This window comes from Mirounga leonina, unplaced genomic scaffold (genome assembly GCF_011800145.1).
Source record: "Mirounga leonina isolate KUSES-001 unplaced genomic scaffold, KU_Mleo_1.0 Mir_95, whole genome shotgun sequence".
Classification (NCBI taxonomy): Eukaryota; Metazoa; Chordata; class Mammalia; order Carnivora; family Phocidae; genus Mirounga; species Mirounga leonina.
Window position 1 is genome coordinate 15,127,484 of NW_023270865.1, and position 19,651 is coordinate 15,147,134.

General features: G+C 34.6%; 1 protein-coding gene across 5 annotated transcripts in view; it reads right to left on the bottom strand.

Annotated features, from left to right (window-relative positions):
• CDH18 (cadherin 18) overlaps positions 1-19,651 on the bottom strand; it is a 318,946-nt gene that overhangs the window by 81,769 nt on the left and 217,526 nt on the right. For all 5 annotated transcript variants that reach the window (XM_034998813.1, XM_034998812.1, XM_034998817.1 and 2 more), the window contains exon 5: positions 6,280-6,467. In XM_034998813.1, coding sequence (XP_034854704.1) covers positions 6,280-6,467 — 188 coding nt within the window. The remainder of the gene's footprint in view (positions 1-6,279; positions 6,468-19,651) is intronic.

Below are 19,651 nucleotides of genomic sequence, written 5' to 3' on the forward strand. Positions count from 1 at the left end.
AAAACAGAATTCAGCCAAGTTGCTCTATGAATCCATTCTTCTGGGAGTTCGAGAAGGTCCTAAAATTATTTCTTTCTTTTTTTCCTTTTTCTTTTCCTTTTTTTTTTTTTTTTTTTAGTAATAAGAGAAGAGACTCCTTATGACCTCACCTTGGTCCAATTTCTATATTGCACTCTCATCCAGGTTTTATAATGCAAGAATGGGAAGATAATAATGGAATTGATAGCAATATTTTAATACATGCAAATGTCACTTTAATCATTCCACAAAATGGCCAAATTCTGGAATAGTAACTGATACTATTATTAATTTTTGCTTTCTGAAAAAAAGTGTATTTTTAAATGACAGCATTTTGCCAAAACATGAGGAAAATGGCATGGATTTGAATAATGTTTCTTCAGTTAGACTTTCTTACTATGCCTTGGTTTGTGTCCTTGTCAAAGATCTTTCCTGGATGGTAGACATTCTGTGGAAACTAGAACACATGTATAAGCTTTCTTGTATATATTTCTCTGTGCAAAAGAGTGTAATGTTCATTCTATGTGTATAATTCTAAGGATATTGATACAAATAAATATTAAATGTTCGCTTACTGTCATTTGAAGACTAAGAATAAATGGGACATTTTAATTTCAAATAACAAATACACATATATTTTATAATATATATAAAGTATATTTATATATTGCTTACATATATTTTTATACAAGCAATATGTGTGTGTATTTCCATATGCCCACACATATGAAAACTTAACAATAATCTATGGATATGATTAGCTTAACTTATCAGGATGTTTCAACAGGTTACCAATTTCCAACTAATGTACTAAATTATATTATAGAAATATATGTGTAAAAAACAGTCAACTGGGGTGCCTGAGTGGCTCAGTCGTTAAGCATCTGCCTTCGACTCAGGTCATGATCCCAGGGTCCTGGGATTGAGTCCCTCATTGGGCTCCCTGCTCAGCAGGAAGCCTGGTTCTCCCTCTCCCATTCCCCCTGTTTATGTTCCCTCTTTCACTGCCTCTCTCTGTCAAAGAAATAAAAATAAAAATTAAATTAAAAAAAAAAAAAAGAAAACAGTCAACTAACATCCAAAGTAGTTTCAACTGGTCTCCATCACTTCATGGCCATGCCTATATACGAGTGGTAAGAACAAAGTTGCCCCAAAGTAGTTTTCTGTCAAAAGTCATTTCAAATCTAGTGATAGATTTCACTGAATTGAAATATGGACTCCTCTCTTTAACTTCTGGTTGAGCAGCAGAACTACTTTCCAGATATTAGACCCTTATAAGAATAAAAATAGCAGCTTGGATGAGTTTTTTAATAATAAAATCCCTAGTGAATGTTTGGTTTTTGTAAATAGTTCATTAGAATTAGAAGCCTATTTTTTTTAAAGATTTTTTTTCTTTATTTTAGAAAGAAAGAGAGAAAGAGAGAAAGAGAGAGAGGGTGACTGCGGGGGAGGGAGAGCAGAGGGAGAGAGGGAAAGAAGTCTTAAGTAGACTCTGAGCTGAGTGTGGAGCCCCAACTTGGGGCTCAATTCCAGGACTCCGAGATCATGACCTGAGTCAAAACCGAGTCAAGCGTTTAACCAACTGCACCACGTATGTGCCCCAGAAACCTATTTCTTCTTAAGAACAAAGTGTTTTCATGTGTTTGTCTTTGTGGGCATTTGCAACAGGTTGGGATATCTTACTCATTGCACTTTGTGGCTCAGAGCCCCAAAACTTTACAATCCAATGGCCAGAACAATCTGATTTTTTTTCTATCAGTCAGTGCAAAGGTATACTAAAGAAAAATTCAATAAAAATAATCCACTAAACAACCAAAAATGTGGTTATTTGGAATAGATCTAGTATGGTTATAATTGAGCATATTTCATATTTTTCTTAAGCTTAAACTTTATAAAAACTAAACTATAAAGCTTAAACTTTATAAAAATACTTCTATAAATTGTTATGTTTACCCTATGGTCCATTTCAAATCATTTGTTAAAAAAATGATAGCAATCTTTTTACACAGTGAACAGTATGAAGCTTAAAAAAATACAAAATTTTCAGTTGCAAAAATATTTAGCAAGCATTGGTGACAGATACACTTATAGCATGTGTAGATACATATCCATGGAAATTATCAGTGCATTCACAGTGAATTTATTAGAATAAGGTCTTTCTACTCTATCAGATCTAGCATATTTAAGAGGGATCTAGAATTGTTACATTTTCTATAGTAGTGAAATTAGTGAAATGCCTACTCTGATATGTAAAATAGAAAAGATAATCCAGAGAAGGATATTTGTGACTGATATGTACCTGGAAATATTGAACTACAAAGATAATATTAAACTTGAACTTTGAAAAAAAAATCTTTTAGAGGAGAAGGAAAGAGAAGTAGATTACCAAAAAACATGAATGACAACATGCATATGTGATATAATATACACAGAATATTTTTTTATGTGCTTATGCATGAACTGGATAACATTAAATAAAGGAGGGGACAATAATAACTACATGGAGTGGTCTGAAAAGTGTAATTAAAACTTGGTGCAAACAGAGGAAAAAAGGAAGACAAGGAGAAAAGTAGAAATTGAAGTATTATTGTAATTTTTCGGCAGACACAGCTTAGATCACAACTTTCACATTTTTATCCATTTTTTAGTAAACACCTTGTAAAGTGCTTTAATAAGAAAACAACAGATTCAAAGACTTGAAATAATGCCATAGATCTTACAGTGGCAGGACCAAAATTTGTATTTCCTTTGATAGTAAAGATCCTTAATTTCCACTACTCTTCATTGACTTGAAGACCAAGATTAAGTGTTTTTGGCTTAAGATAATAGACACTGTCTTTGTGTTTAAACACATCTGAAAAAAGAAAATGATATTACAGATGGTATTTGCTGAAAGTCAGGAGAGTCAATAGGGTTGGATCTTTGAATTAAAAAAAAATGGAACAAGTACTATAAAGAGTGCAAATTGATAGAGAGGCCACAGGAAGAGAATCTGAGAAAGGCTGCTAAGAAGCCTGCATCTTTAGCTACAGAGGTTTCTGCCAGAGGAAAGAGGGCATCAAGTTGCATTCATCTTTTTTTTTTCCCCCTTTCCACCCAGTCAGGCTCCATTAAACAATGAATGAAAGTTATCAAAGTGTATTTACAATGTACCACACCATGGACCGGTGAATTCAACTTGGCAATTTTCTGATAAAGGAATGATATGGAAAGGAATGGGCTGATGCTCTGCAAGCCGATTTAGAAAGCAGTGCTGATTTTGATCTCTGGGAAGATTAGCAGTTCTGCCTTGAAGGCTAAGGTGAGCTGCATTAGAAGATTATATAAGGGACAGATTTTAAAAGACTGTTTGATCCATTTCCTGCCACCTGAATGAGTGCCTCTTTTTTTTTTTTTTAAGATTTTATTTATTTGAGATAGAGTGAGAGTGAGAGCAAGAGAGAGAAAAAGCAGGAGCGGGGGAGAGGGGAGGGCAGAGGCAGAGGGAGAAGCAGACTTTCCACTGAGCAGGGAGCCCAACTTGGGGCTTGATCCCAGGACCCTGGGATCAAGACCTCAGCCAAAGGCAGAGGCTTAATTGACTGAGCCACCCAGGCGCCCCTGAATGAGTACCCCTGAATAAGTTACATAGTTTATTTTTTTTTTAAAGATTTTATTTATTTATTTGTGAGAGAGAGAATGAGAGAGAGCACATGAGATGGGGGAGGGTCAGAGGGAGAAGCAGACTCCCTGCTGAGCAGGGAGCCCGATGTGGGACTCGATCCGGGGACTCCAGGATCATGACCTGAGCCGAAGGCAGTTGCTTAACCAACTGAGCCACCCAGGCGCCCACATAGTTTATTTTTCAAATTGCAATTATTTACAACATATGACATATAGCAATGGAAGTAACTCAGATTAATAATCTTAATCTGAAGGATTCAAAAATTAGATGAATGAAAACACGAAAGCATCTTGGAAGAAGTGCAGACTACAGGGACACCTGGGTGGCTCAGTCATTAAGCATCTGCCTTTGGCTCAGGTCATGATCCCAGGGTCCTGGGATTCAGCCCCGCACCCGGCTCCCTGCTCAGTGGGAAGCTTCTTTCTCCCTCTCCCACTCCCCCCTGCTTGTGTTCCCTCTCTAGCTGTCTCTCTCTCTGTCAAATAAATAAATAAAATCTTAAAAAAAAAAAAAAGAGGTGCAGACTATATCAAAAAATAATTTCATGGAAAAACAGTGAAAGAAAATTTGAACTCACTAACTGTGGAGATCATTTTGAGTATATTCTCACTACCATTTACACAATTGAAATAATTCTCATCTTGAAAATAACTATTGTATGTTAATTAAATATATGTGCATGCATATGCACACAAACCATTTTGCCTTTGTTTTTCACAAACACCATCAAATTAACTGAGGCCATGTAGGGTGGTAAATCCCCATTGTTCTTAATCCCATGATATATAGTGGGATGTATTTCAGATCCTTTATGTAGTCAAACCATCCATCACCCTCACTTTTTGCAAATATGTTGTAACTTCCCACTTTATAAAGACCATAGTTCTCAATAGGCAAGAACTGCTCCCCTCCCCCACCTTCCCCACACCAGCTGGATCATTGCAAACTTATTAGCAACCATTTACTTTGCACTTCTATTTGATTTACTCAAGAAAGGAGCCAGATCATCATGGGTTGTTTCTTTCTACCTGTGATCAAGATCCTATACAGGGTCATCTTTACCCCAGTCCATCTTTTTAAATCAATTAACTCTTTAGTATGCTCAATTTCTTGTCTCTACTGACTTTTACTCATCTGCATAGAGACACACATTCAGTCTCTCAACTTACAACTAAAATCCTCATTTTATCATATTCTCATTTATTTGTTTTTTGTTTGTTTTGTTTTTTAAAGTTTTTTCTTCAAAGATTGTATTTATTTGAGAGAGAGAGAGTGAGAGAGAGAGAGTGCATGAGCAGGAGATGGGGCAAAGAGAGAGGGACAAGCAGACTCCCCACTGAGCAGGGAGCCCAAACAGGGCTCAATCCCAGGACCCTGAGATGACCTGAGCCAAAGTCAGATGCTTAACTTACTGAGCCATCCAGGTGCCCCTCTCATTTATTTGTTTTACAACATTTCTCATTACAATCTCAGGAAAGAAAGATTAAAATGATAAAGATTTTAGGTGAAGACATCAATATTTTACATAGACTAGTGATGACTACTGTTCTGTAATATTTAAACACTCTAAAATCTACTTTGCAGGTCCCTTTTGTAGCATCTAAAAACAAATTAATCCTCAATTTTAATATAAAATGGTATTTATCAGAAGAATTAATAAAATTTTATATAGTTCAAATAGAAAAATATATACAAAACACACAAGTAAATAATTATGTAGATAGCTAGATGATAGATGGATAGATGGATGGATGGATGGATAGATGGATAGATAGACAGAGAGACAGATGATGGATTCACTTCAATATCTACAGTAGCACATCAGGATAAAATTTCTCAGCCCGTGTTTTGAATACATTCTCCAGTAGAATCACTGAGAGTATTTATTAAAAAGTCCAATTCCTCAGCTCCATTTCAGTCTTTCTGAAAAAAATATATGAAGGTAAAGCCCAAAGATCTGAACGTTACTAGATTTCCAAGCTGAAACCATTCAACATTCAACACACACTGCTTTAGGACTTATGTTGAAATCCTTTGTTAATTTTCTATGTTCCACTACATTTTTACAAGGACATAAACATATTGTACTCTAAAATCAAAAAGGTGATAGATAGATTTAGTCCACTGACAAATTCTTAGCAAGAAAAAAGAGTCAGGAGGAGGTTAATGGTTTTGCTAAAGCTTTCTTGATGAATCCATGACTGTCAAACAAAACCGTCTCCCCGTGAGCGTTAGCTAACATGATGAAGATTTTTACATTGGTTAGAAAAGTCTCTTAATGTTACTTAGATTAGTAAAACATAGAGTAATGGCATTAATAGAACTGACAATCATGATAAAGCTGTTATTTGAAAACAAAGATGGCAGGTACATTCACAGTATATTCTACATTAGATCTTCCCACCATTAAAAAAATTCTATGTTCTGAGAGGAGCTCCAAAGAGGCAGACATAGTCATAATTAAAATGTAACTACATCTTAAAGAGGGAATATTTATCATTTTAATGATCTGACAATATAGACTATTGACACCAACAGGGATCATTCGTGGAAAAATGGGTGAATTGCTTAAATCAGAGAAAGTATGTTCTTTTTACCTTCTTTAAAGAAAGTATCCCTTCTCTGGTCTCCTTGTCAGTGGAGATGGAGAATATCCCAATACCATCACCGTTAATGATAGAGTATGTCATGTCAGCATTTGAACCAGTGTCTGCATCATTTGCTTTGATTTTCCCAACAGCTGAACCAACTTGAGCTGACTCAGGAACATACAGTTGATAGTGCTCTGAAAAATATTTCATATTAAAATCATTTGATGGTAATACCAGTCACAAAAAAAGTTTTACAAGAAAAAGACATGGAAATGTCTAGACCACACACTCAAACACTGTATTAAGTACAAAATTGTTTAGTACTGAAATGCTAGGTTTACATAAACTTTAAATATATAAAAATAATTTGTAGATATCTTAATATAAAATATTTTATTAGCTCTACATCCCTAGGCAACAGAAAAAAAGGTAAGGGAGATCAAATTTGTATTCTTATGTTGAGCAAAAACTAAATTAGTCAAGTATTTCTTGCATTTCTCCTTCCATACAGCATGTGAAATTGCATCTCTCCTTCCATACAGCATGTGAAGTTAAAATATAAGAGTTTGAAAACCTGAAATTCAAAACTTGAAATTCAAAGTGAAAACAAAGAAAATAATATAGCATACCTATAAATATGATTATTATTCTGATCAATAAACTTAAGTTTAGTGAAATGTATAAGCCATGACAAAGAGAGATAGTAAATTTGTTTATGCATTTAATTGCCATGTATTCCAGGTCAGCTTCTGGAAAGAATTTGAAGTGGTTTTATAATAAAGTCATAAATAAAATAAAATTAGTAAAATTAGTAAAAATAATGACTAAGTTAAAGAATGAGAAAAATAAATATAACTACATGGGATGATGTAGTATTTGTGATTGAACTGATTTTTACACTATATATATTAAAACACTATTGATTATATATATCTCATGATCTGATTTGTAAAAATATATTTTTCAGTATGTCCTGATATTAAATGTTTACACCAAACAATTTAAAAATTTTCAAAGTTTGTCCTGATACTAAGTTTCTTCAGAAAGAGCTCATAGAACTTTCCTTATAGAAACTTATGAAATATGAATCGCCATGTCGTTACCAACTGTTTTATTGACAAATTAGAAACATATCTATTAAAACAACTTATTTGTTATAGCAAATTTCAAATAACAATGTAAATAACAGGAACTTTGAATTAAAATATAATTGTAAAAGAGTTTCAACCAAGACTAAATGAATGGTGATTTAACATTCTGCATGGATATAATTAAACTATACAGGTAAGTGAATATGGAGCCTGTATGAAAATAATTTCCCTAAGCCAATATTTTTTTAGTTATGGTATGATAATATCTTTTTAAGTTAATATATCTGGTAAATGTATGGAGTACTCTAATTTATTTCTAAAGATACAATTGTATGTTTTAAAGTGCTATATGTGGATACCATGGATTGATTTATGTATTTGTGTTTATTCATTATTCAACAAAGATTCTTCCCAGTTTTCCTCTATAAACATTTGAGATGCTACCTGACATTATTTTTTTAGTTCAACAATCCTCACCAACTTAACATTTCCTGTATATACCAGCCTCTTCTGTGAAACACATATCCCCTAACATTAATCATGTGTTTTTATCAGGATTTGTCATATTGCTAAACACTCTACCCGTCTTGATATATTTAATTGACCTGTGAAGAGCATAAGGCCCCAATTTTTACAGGACCCCCTTTCTGCTTGCAGTTGATTTGTGAAAAGGTAGGCAGTTGACTCACAATGATCCAAAGAGGGGACATCCCCCAAAATGTTGGTACTGGAACTAGGAAAGAACTTTAGTCTCTCTTCGGTGGCAAAGCTAGGAAATGTTGGAAGGGGCTTCTGACGATAGTCATGTTTCCAAAATTCATGTTGAAGTACCTAATCTCAGGGCACAAATTCAGTATCAGAAAGAAGCCATAATTCTCAGAATCTTTTTAAATATCATAATGATCCTAGGCAGTTACATATGAAATAGGACACTGTTCTGTTAAAAAAAAAAAAAAAAAGAGAGAGAGAGAGAGAAAAGAAATTAGAACATATCTCCTATTTCCTGCCGTTGAGGTAGAAAGGCTAGGTTGTCAAGTTCCTGGTTGCTAAGGTCTCTAAGTTGCAGCTTAACTTTCCACAACTCTAAGCCTCCCAAAGGACTCTCAGCTAGTTAAAACTGGGGTGATAGGGCGCCTGGGTGGCTCAGTTGGTTAAGCGACTGCCTTCGGCTCAGGTCATGATCCTGGATTCCCGGGATCGAGTCCCGCATCGGGCTCCCTGCTCAGCGGGGAGTCTGCTTCTCCCTCTGACCTTCCTCCTTCTCATGCTCTCTGTCTCTCATTCTCTCTCTCTCAAATAAATAAATAAAATCTTAAAAAACAAACAAACAAACAAACAAAAAACTGGGGTGATACACTTGCAAACAAAAGAAGTCTTAGTTCACAGAAATAAATAAGCAAATCACAGAATTATTATGGTGGTAGTGTTACAAAGCAGGTTGTTTTTACAAAGACAGTTGTAAAAAACTGTATAAGTTGGTCATAAAAGATTCATGTCCCAGAAAACATTTAAGTCACATCTTAAAAGAAGGAGCATATCCCTGGAAGATAATCATGTTCAGGAAAAGAGCTGATACTTGTTGATACATTCTAAGAATTGCAAGTACAGTAACTCTTCCCCAATCACTATGCCCCATTAGACAAGTTAGAATATATTAAGATTAATATTTCAGCATTCATACACTTTCCATATAGTTGAGAATTTGTGAATTGTAAAATGTATTCAAAATGTTTCCTAATAACTAGAAAATAGCTGATAGATGAGATTTATTTATAAATCAAAAGAGGTTTAGGATATTTTTTAGAATTTCTAAGGACAGAATAAATAGTCAGGTTCCTAAAAAATGCTATAAATTCCAGAAGAATAAATATGGTGAGGCTCTTTAAGAAAATATATACTGAATATATATACCAAAATTAAAAAAAAAAATAGGCATAGAAGAATGGTACCACAACATAATAAAGGCTATAACAATAAGCTCATAGCTTAACAACATAGTCAATGATGAAAAATTGAAAAACTTCCTTCTCAGATCTGGTTAAAAGCAAGAATGTCCAATATTTCCACTTCTATCCAACACAGTACTTGAAGTTTTAGCCAGAGAAATTAGAAAGAAAATAATAATAAGAGGAATCCAATTAGAGAGGAAGAAGTAATATTATTTCTGTTAGCAGATGACAAGATCTTATAGGTAGAAAACCTAAAGACTAAAAATATATATATATATATATATATATATATATATATATTAGAATAAACAAATTCAGTAAAGTTGCAGGATACAAAATCAAAACACAAAAATCAGCTGTGTCTCTGTACACTAACAACAAACTATCCAACAAGGAAATTCAGAAAACAGTCCAATTTGCAATAGCATTAAAAAAGAATAACACACTTAAAAAGAAATTTAACCAATGAAGTGAAATGACTGTGTACTAGAAAATACAAAACATTGATGAAAGAAATGAAAGGAGATAGGAATAATGGAAAGACATCCTGTGTTTAAGGATTGGAATACTTAATATTATTAAAATGTCTATACTATTTAAAGCAATTCACAGGTAATGCTTTGCCATTCTGATCCCAATTCCAGTGGTTTTTTCACAGAAATAGAAAAAGAAACTCAGAATATGGAACTACAAAAGACAGAGAATTAATGAAGCAATTGAGAAAAAAGAACAAAACTAGAAGCTTAAAATGTCCTGATTTCAAAATATATTACAAGGCTACAGTATTTAAAACAGTATGACATAGCATAAAAATACACATATAACCCAGTGAAACAGAATAGAGAGCCCAGAGGTAACCCAAGCATGTAAGGCCAGGCGACCTTTGATAAGAGCACCAAGAGTAAACAGGGGAAAAATAGTTTCTTCATCAAATGGTATTGGGAAAACTAGATACACACATGCAAAAAAAAAAAAAAAAAGAAAGAAAGAAAGAAAAGAAAAGAAAAAAAATTGGACCTCTACATTACAGTTTCCACAAAATCAACTCAAAATGAATCAACAACTTAAATATAAGACTTGAAAATGTAAAATTCCTGAAAGAAAACATAGGGAAAATTTCTTGACATTGGTTTGGCAATTATTTCTTGGATATGACATCAAAAACTCAGGCATCAAAAGCAAAAATGGATGGGTGGGGCTACACCAAACTAAAAACTGCACAGTGTAGGAGACAATCAATAGAATGAAAAAGCAACCTACAGAATGGGAGGAAATACTTGTAAACCATGTATGTGATAAGGGGTTCATTTCTGAAATATATAAAGAACTTCAAGTCAAGAGCAAAATTTAAAAAAAAATAAAAGAATAAGCCAATTACAAAACTGGCAAAGGATTTAAGCAGACATTTCTCCAAAGAAGACATACAGATAGCCAACAATTATATAAAAAGATGTTCAACATCATTATCATAAAAATCAAAACTACATTTAGAGATCACTTCACACCTGGTAGAATGACTATTATCAAAACACAAAAGACAGAAAGTGTTGGTAGCATTACGGAGAAATCGGAACCCTTGTACACTGCAGGTGGGAAGGTAAAATGGTACAGCAGCTGTGGAAAACAGTATGGAGGTTCCTCCAAAATTAAAAACTAGAACTACTCTATGATCCAGAAATTCTACTTCTGGGTACATATCCTAAAGAACTGAAATTAGAATCTCAAATAAATGTCTATATTACCACGTTCACTGTAGTATTACTCACAATGGCCGAGATATGGGAACAACTCAAGTCTCCATCAGTAGATGAATCAATAAAGAGAATGAATAAAGGGCCTCTCTAATAAGATAAGAAATGCCGGCAATTTGGAAAATAAAACCTCTGAGTGTGTGTGTGGGTGTGTGTATGTGTGTGTGTAAAAGGTGATATTCCAGTGAGAGAATTATAGGATTAATAGAAGAAGAAATTAGAAATATATATGTATCATATATATAAGATTAATAGAAGAGGAAATTAGAAATCTATACCATATATAATAAATTATTATTATATATTATATATCATATGCTTTATAATATGTAAGAATATTATCTAATAAATATATTATATATGTATATATAATTGCATATAATATATAATAAATGCATATGTAAGTATATTAGATAATATATAATAATATATGTAAATATATAACATATATATATTATGATAAATGGAGATTGAGTCAATGACCTCTGATGTCTCTGATAAAAAGATCACAAAGAATATCAAAAATAGACTTGCTAGGAATTTAATTTCGAAGAAACAAGATCTTTGGGACCAGAGTCCTTCTAAGGAGGCTAGTATATGATTGATGCTTAAGTGTTTTATTAATAGTTATGTTTAGCATAAACACAAGATTCACATGCACCTTTGCAACTTTAATCCATTAAATACTTTTATGTGTCACATTTTTAATATAGTTTGATTAACCATGGGAGGAAATATATTGAATTATCCTAAAATAAGAAAAGATATCAGACAAACCTTTCTCTAAATACTAATTCTAACAAAAATGCAAATACCACTCATAAAGACATATATAGTATTACCTTTAAGAATTCTGAAAGCTGAGAGCCAAATGTCCATGAATAGATATTATCATCTTTGAATAATAATAATTACATCTGAACCTTCATTTACCTGTTATTTATGAGAATTGTCATTCTTTATAGACTTGGAGAACCTTTGGGAGAAACTTTAAAGAATATGATTCAAAATGTAAATCTTTGACTAACAGCCTGAAGCTTTGCCATTTCTATCCATGATATGGCTCAATTGCCTAGAAGGAATAGTTTACTACTTAGGAAAAAAATGCACTTTTATCTAAATCAGATTAACAAAGGTCATAACTCCTAGAATCTTGGAATACATGGTGAATGATCTTTTGCTTTTCATATTATTTTTACTCTGTAATTACTCCTTCAGGGAAAAAAAAAATGCCCATCTTGGATAATTTATAGCACAGCCTAATCAGCACTTCTATGGCTGCCAAAATATCCCTCAGAGTACTCTGCTCAAGTTCACAAAAAGGTTATATGCTATGTAACATTATACATTTCCAAGAGGATGAAAAAGGATTAAAAACCTCACTGCACTTTCATACAGGCGTGTGAGCATATACACATATATGCTCAAACATAGTGTGGGACTATGTATACAAACACATGTTGTATGAAGGCGTATCTCCATTCCATTTATGTATTAGTGAGAGACAGGAAGAGAGACAGGGAGACAGAGATTGTGTATTCAAGTCTCTAAATTATATAAATAGATATGTAACGACATACACAAATTTAAACCAAGAGACTTAACTTTTAATTCTCTCTGTTGCAATTAAGGGGAAAGTTTTTCCCAGCTCCCTCCTTTTTCTTAGAGCATTTGTGAGAGAAACTGTCATATAGATAGATAGGTAGATAGATGATAGATAGATAGATGATAGATGATAGATAATGATGATAGATAGATATAGATGATAGATGTTAGATAGATATAAATATATATCACATAGCTACAATGTACTTATACATTTAAAAATTTTATGTCAGATATAATCATAGATCTAGTTAATATAATGAAGGGGTTGATTTAAACAATACCTGTTATAAAAAGGATTATGTATAAAAAAAAAAAACAAGCCATTCCATATTTGTTTTTAAAATGCAGGAATTGGGGTGCCTGGGTGGCTCAGTCGTTAAGCGTCTGCCTTCGGCTCAGGTCATGATCCCAGGGTCCTGGGATCGAGTCCCGCATCGGGCTCCCTGCTTGGCGGGGAGTCTGCTTCTCCCTCTGACCCTCCCCCCTCTCATGCTCTCTGTCTCATTCTCTCTCTCAAATAAATAAATAAAATCTTTAAAAAAAAAATTGCGTGATACAAAAACGTCCCCCAAACCAACCACTGTATCCACATTCGCACGATTATAAACTTTGAGAAGATGGGGATATAGTTCAGCAGAAGAGAAAACTGCAATCGGTCATTGACTCATGCTATTAGGCCAGCTTTTTTCTTTCACTCCTAACTTTAATAATAATTTGGTCTTTATATCAAATATCACCAAGATGTCTATAGTTCTGGATGGAGTTTTTTTTTTTTTTTTAAGATTTTATTTTATTTATTTGCGAGAGAGAGAATGAGAGACAGAGAGATTGAGGGGGAGGAGGGTCAGAGGGAGAAGCAGACTCCCTGCCGAGCAGGGAGCCCAATGCGGGACTCGATCCCGGGACTCCAGGATCACGACCTGAGCCGAAGGCAGTCGCTCAACCAACTGAGCCACCCAGGCGCCCTTCTTTTCACTTTTAAGGTTTCTTCCATTTAACTGTTAACACATTTAGCAGGTTGGATTTTTTTTTTTTTAATTTTTTATTGTTATGTCAATCCCCATACATTACATCATTATTTTTATTTTTATTTATATTTATTTATTTATTTTTTTAAAGATTTTATTTATTTACATGAGACAGAGAGAATGAGAGAGAGCACATGAGAGGGGGGAGGGTCAGAGGGAGAAGCACACTCCCTGCCGAGCAGGGAGCCCGATGCGGGACTCGATCCAGGGACTCCAGGATCATGACCTGAGCCGAAGGCAGTCGCTTAACCAACTGAGCCACCCAGGCGCCCTGGATGGAGTTTTAATATTAAAACATGTCGAGATATTTTAATCTGAGTCCTGAATCTTTTTCAGTCATAAAAGTTTTCTTTCCCCAAAACATTTTTTTTTGTCGGTTTTGAAGTGATATTTGCCTTCCATAGTTTCCCTCCCTGTCCTCTCCCGTATGTCCCTCTCCTTGTTTACTGTATAGAGATTTTTCTTTTTCCCTACTTTCATTATTTTTATAGCAGTTTTTAATATTATTGGTTATTTTCATATTTATTGCTTCCAAGACTGATCTTAATTAAGCATTTTCAGTTTTATAGCACTCCTAATTTATTTCTCATATCTCCTTTTACACATTATCAGGGAGTCTATTTTTGTTTTTAATTATTTCAACAAAATATATATTTACATCAGAACTTCAAGCGCTCTTTTCCTAGTGTATTGAAGTTATTTCTCTTTCTGCTCTATTAAAAATGGTAACTAGTTCTAAAAAGAAAGTTGGATGTTTATAGTTGGTTTATCCTCAGATTTCTGTAAAGATGATCTTTTCTTTTATGGCAATAATTTCATATGTTGCTAACTTTTCTGATTTTGATACAAAACCTCATAAATTGTATGTATAATTATTATAATTATTATGTTTAAAAAATTTGATTTATTTATTTGAGAGAGAGCATGCAGGTGGAGTGGTGGGGAGGGAGGCAGAGGCAAAGAATCTCAAGCAGACTCTAAAGCTGAGCACAGGGCCCAAAGAGGGGCTCGATTGCAAGACCCTGAGATCACGACCTGACCTGAAACCGAGAGTTCGACGTTTCACCCACTGAGCCACCCAGGCACCCCTTAACTATTATGTTTTTTAAAATACCAGGTAACTTGTCATTTCCCAAGGTTTATATCTTTCGTTTAAAAAAATGTTTATGTAGTAATATCGATCATTTTATGTGTAATGTATTTCTTTTTTGAATCTTTCCCTCTTCTGATGCCAAGAAATAATCTTGTATTTTCTTTTAAAGCATAAACAGCACGTAAGTCTTTAATCAATTTATAAGTGTCAATTTATCTACTTTCACACTGATGGTCAATGGTACCACTGCCTTCCATTTTCTTTCTTTTTTTTTTTTAAGATTTTATTTATTTATTTGACAGAGAAAGACACAGCGAGAGAGGGAACACAAGCAGGGGGAGTGGGAGAGGGAGAAGCAGGCTTCCCGCCGAGCAGGGAGCCCGATGCAGGGCTCGATCCCAGGACCTGGAATCATGACCTGAGCCGAAGGCAGACGCTTAACGACTGAGCCATGCAGGTGCCCCTGCCTTCCATTTTCTAATTTTTGTGGAAATATACCAGGCCCCAGGGTACACATGTGTGTGCTTCCTAAGTGCTCTGTGAAATCCACTGTATCTATTTGTCAAACCAAATGGATGTTGATATCTGCTTTTTCTCCCCCATTCTGATTTTTTTCTTTAAAAGTTCTTTGTTATTTATGAATTTGTACTCACCCATGTGAAATTTGGGGTCAGCCTAGGTTTGTCAACTTGTTCAGTAAATGTCACTTACCTCATGCTGGCATAATTTCAGGTTCTGGGAATACAGTAAACAAAACAGACAAAAGTCCTCATCCTTACCAAGTGTACATTCTTATGAGGGAGAGAGAAAATGAGCAAGACACATGATAAAAAATATATACTAGATGATACAGTGATAATTCTAAAAATAACAGACGTAGCATGTTTATTAGCTGTTTATATGTTGATTAATCACCAAAATATCTCAGTAGTTTACAACAGCAAATATTTAATTCTAGCTCACATTATGTGAAAACTATGAACAGATAAAGAGGAAAAATCTTTGTTTACAAAGTTGCCCAGAAAAATAAGTCTCTAGGTTTTGTTTTTATCATGTCTTTGATGATCCAAAATCCTATTTAGGCATCTACTTTAAAAATTTTCTAAGGTTTTTAACAGACTTCCTCAAGATTTGAATTGTAAATGAAGTCTCTTTGACTAATTAGGCTTGTTTATTTGGTATATTATGTTCTGGTATAAGGTCATCACTTGATATTCTGATTATTGAAGTGTTATATAACTGAATTTTCTTGTCAAATGCATTATAATGAACTCTCATATCAAACTTTTAACCATGTCCATTTTTAAGTCTTTTGTCACTTATAGTTACTGTTCTGATGCTCTTGTGAAATGTGTCAACTTCAAGGAGATTCATGAACAGGATTTTTTTTTTTTTTAAGATTTATTTATTTATTTATTTTAGAGAGAAATTGTACAAACAGGGAGAGGGACAGGGGGGAGAATCTCAAGCAAAATCCTTGCTAAGCATGCAGGGTTTGATCTGAAGACCCTGATATCATGACCTGAGCCGAAATCAAGAGTCAGAATCTTAACTGACTGAGCCGTCCAGGCACCCCAGATTCACAAAAAGGACTTTTACAAATACAGGTACTTGATATCTTTAAAATCCTACAACTAAACTGGGTAAGAATTGGCAGAACCTGCATTCAAACTGAATAAAATTGGTTACATGGGACTAAATGAATTGAGGAAGGTGATTAGAGTTTTTATGACTCTTATTGGTTCTCTAATGTTTGCTCTTCCAAATTAAGGAAATTTTCTCCTAAAATATCTATGTCTTATGAGAAATATGGTAAAGTATTCATTTGTGAACAAATTAAAGCATTTAACTTTTCTCTCTACCCGAACCCTCTGATATTCAAGGTCTCAGGGATATTTTTTCTTTCATGGCAGTCATAGTCATTTACGTATGTTCAATAAGAATCTCTTCTCCTTGTAACAGGATACCAATTGGAAACTTTGGTGGTTTTACCAAGGATTTGACTGGGATGCCATATTTGAGGGAGACATTCATAGACTCAGATATGACCAGATAGCTTTAAGGAACTAAGGTTGACTTTATGGAGCCATAAAGCCCCTTGGAAATGTTGGCCTGACACCTTGCTTACAGAGTTCCCAGCAGCCTTGCCAATTGAGTAAAGAATGTCACTTTTTGGCAGGTGCAGGAACCTTGAGAAGAGGAATTCACCCAAATCTACAGGTATTGCAGGCATGTCTGATGGTAAGTATTTGGCTTGAATCTGGCCTAGAGAGCCTACTAAAAGTTCAATAAAGAATCCTTGATGAAGTCCCAAAAGTTCATTTTTGCTTTTGTTTCCCTTGCCTTTGGAGACATGTCTTAAAAGAAGTTGCTTGGCCGATGTTGAAGAGGTTACTGCCTATGTTCTCCTCTAGGATTTTGATGGATTCCTGTCTCACATTAAGGTTTTTCATACATTTTGAATTTATCTTTGTGTATGATGAAAGGGAATGGTCCAGTTTCATTCTTCTATATGTAGCTATCCAATTTTCCTAGCACTACTTATTGAAGAGACCGTCTTTATTCCATTGGATATTTTTTCCTGATTTGTCAAAGATGAGTTGACCATAGAGTTGAGGGCTTCTGCACAGCAAAGGAAATAGTCAACAAAACTATGAGGCAACCCACGGAATGGGAGAAGATATTTGCAAATGGCATTACAGATAAAGGACTAATATCCAAGATCTATAAAGAACTTCTCAAACTCAACACTCAAAAAATAAATAACCCAGTCAAAAAATGGGCAGAAGACATGAACAGACACTTCTCCAAAGAAGACATACAAATGGCTGACAGACACATGAAAAAATGCTCAACATCACTAACCATCAGGGAAATACGAATCAAAACCACAATGAGATACCACCTTACATCAGTTAGAATGGCAAGAATTAACAAAACGGGAAACAACAAATGTTAGTGAGGATGTGGAGAAAGGGAAATCCTCTTACACTGTTGGTAGGAATGCAAGCTGGTATAGCCACTATGGAAAATAGTATGGAGGTTCTTCAAGTTATTAAAAATAGAGCTACCCTGTGACCCAGCAATTGCACTACTAGGTATTTACCCCAAAGATAGAGATGTAGTGAAAAAAAGGGACACATGCACCCCAATGTTCATAGCAGCAATGTCCACAATAGTCAAATTGTGGAAGGAGCTGAGATGCCCTTCAACAGATGAATGGATAAAGAAGATGTGGTACATATATACCATGGAATATTACTCAGCCATCAGAAGGGATGAATACCCACCATTTGCACTCATGTGGATAGAACTGGAGGAGATTATGCTAAGTGAAGTAAGTCAAGCAGAGAAAGACAATTATCATATGGTTTCACTCATATATGGAATATAAACAATAATAGCAAGGAGGACCACAGGGGAAGGGAGGGAAATCTGAAGGGGGAGAAATCAGAGAGAGAGATGAACCCTGAGAGAGACTATGGACCCTGGGAAACAAACTAAGTGTTTCAGAGGGGAGGGGGTGGGGGGATGGGGTAACAGGGTGATGGGTATTAAGGAGGGCACGTGTTGCGATGAGCACTGGGTGTTATATGCAACTAATGAGTCACTGAACACTACATCAAAAACTAATGATGTACTATACAGTGGCTAACTGAACATAATAATAATAATAATAATAATAAAAAAGAGAATTCTTATAAAAAGTTCCAACAAAGCAGATTTTAAAAGATCTATATGGCCAATCATCATTCTTGCTGATCTTGCTTATGTAAATAATTAGGCCTTTGTTAAAATTGGACTTGTTTTATAAAGAATTAGTCTTGATTTAGCTATCTCTGGAAGTGAGGGTATTTATATAGAGAAAAATCATGTCTGAATAACACACCTTTGTGAATCTTAAATTCTAGTTTTGATTCTTTGAATGTTGTTTGTCTAAGCTAGATAACTTGAGGTAAACTTCAGAGAAATTGCCACAACATCTCATGTATAGACAATCTTCAGGCTTATTATTCTGTGGAGATAATAACAGAACCCATGGGCATATGATTACTTGAATGGCTGGAAAATGGGATGGATTCCCCAACAATTGTATAACTCAGCTATCACCTTGACCAATTTTGTATAGCTGGGATGACAAAATTGCTCCTTAAAAGCTGCAGTATATCTTGCTTCATGGGGTTAACTATGGACTTGTGAAAATAATGGTAACCCCACTTTCCTAATGATTGGATTGGATGTTGCACTTGGGGATGCCTATATCCCCAGACACATCTTCTCCTACTTGCCAGTGATTCCTCATAATTAAGATATTGTTAAGGTGAGGCATCCAATAAAGACAGCTTCTTGATGGTTTTATCCCCTAGCCATTTTTTGTCCCAGGAGCCACCTCTATTAATGTAAAATTGCAAATAGAGGCTTTAGCCAAGCATACAGTGGCCATCTTTAACTAAGCTTGACATGCAAAAATTCAAAAAAGTGGCGCTCTAAAACTCAGTGGTGCCTTGATATCCTGACTGCAGCTCAAGGAGGAAACTATGCTTTATTAAAACAGAGTGTTTGTATATACTCCAGATACCACAAAAATGTGACAGGGTTACTAAAAGACATGAATACCCAAATTGGCACATTAAACCATCCCTTTCTTTCCTTTAGTGATTAAACTCCTGAACTGAAGGAGGGTGTTTGTCAACTATCAAGACTCTTGGGCTTCTTTTTCTTTTTCCTTTCTTTTTTTTTTTTTTTTAAGATTTTATTTATTTGTCTGAGAGAGAGGGAGAGCAAGCATGAGAGAGAGCAAGCATGAGAGAGAATGAGCACCAGAGGAGGGGAGAGGGAGAAGCAGGCTCCCCACTGA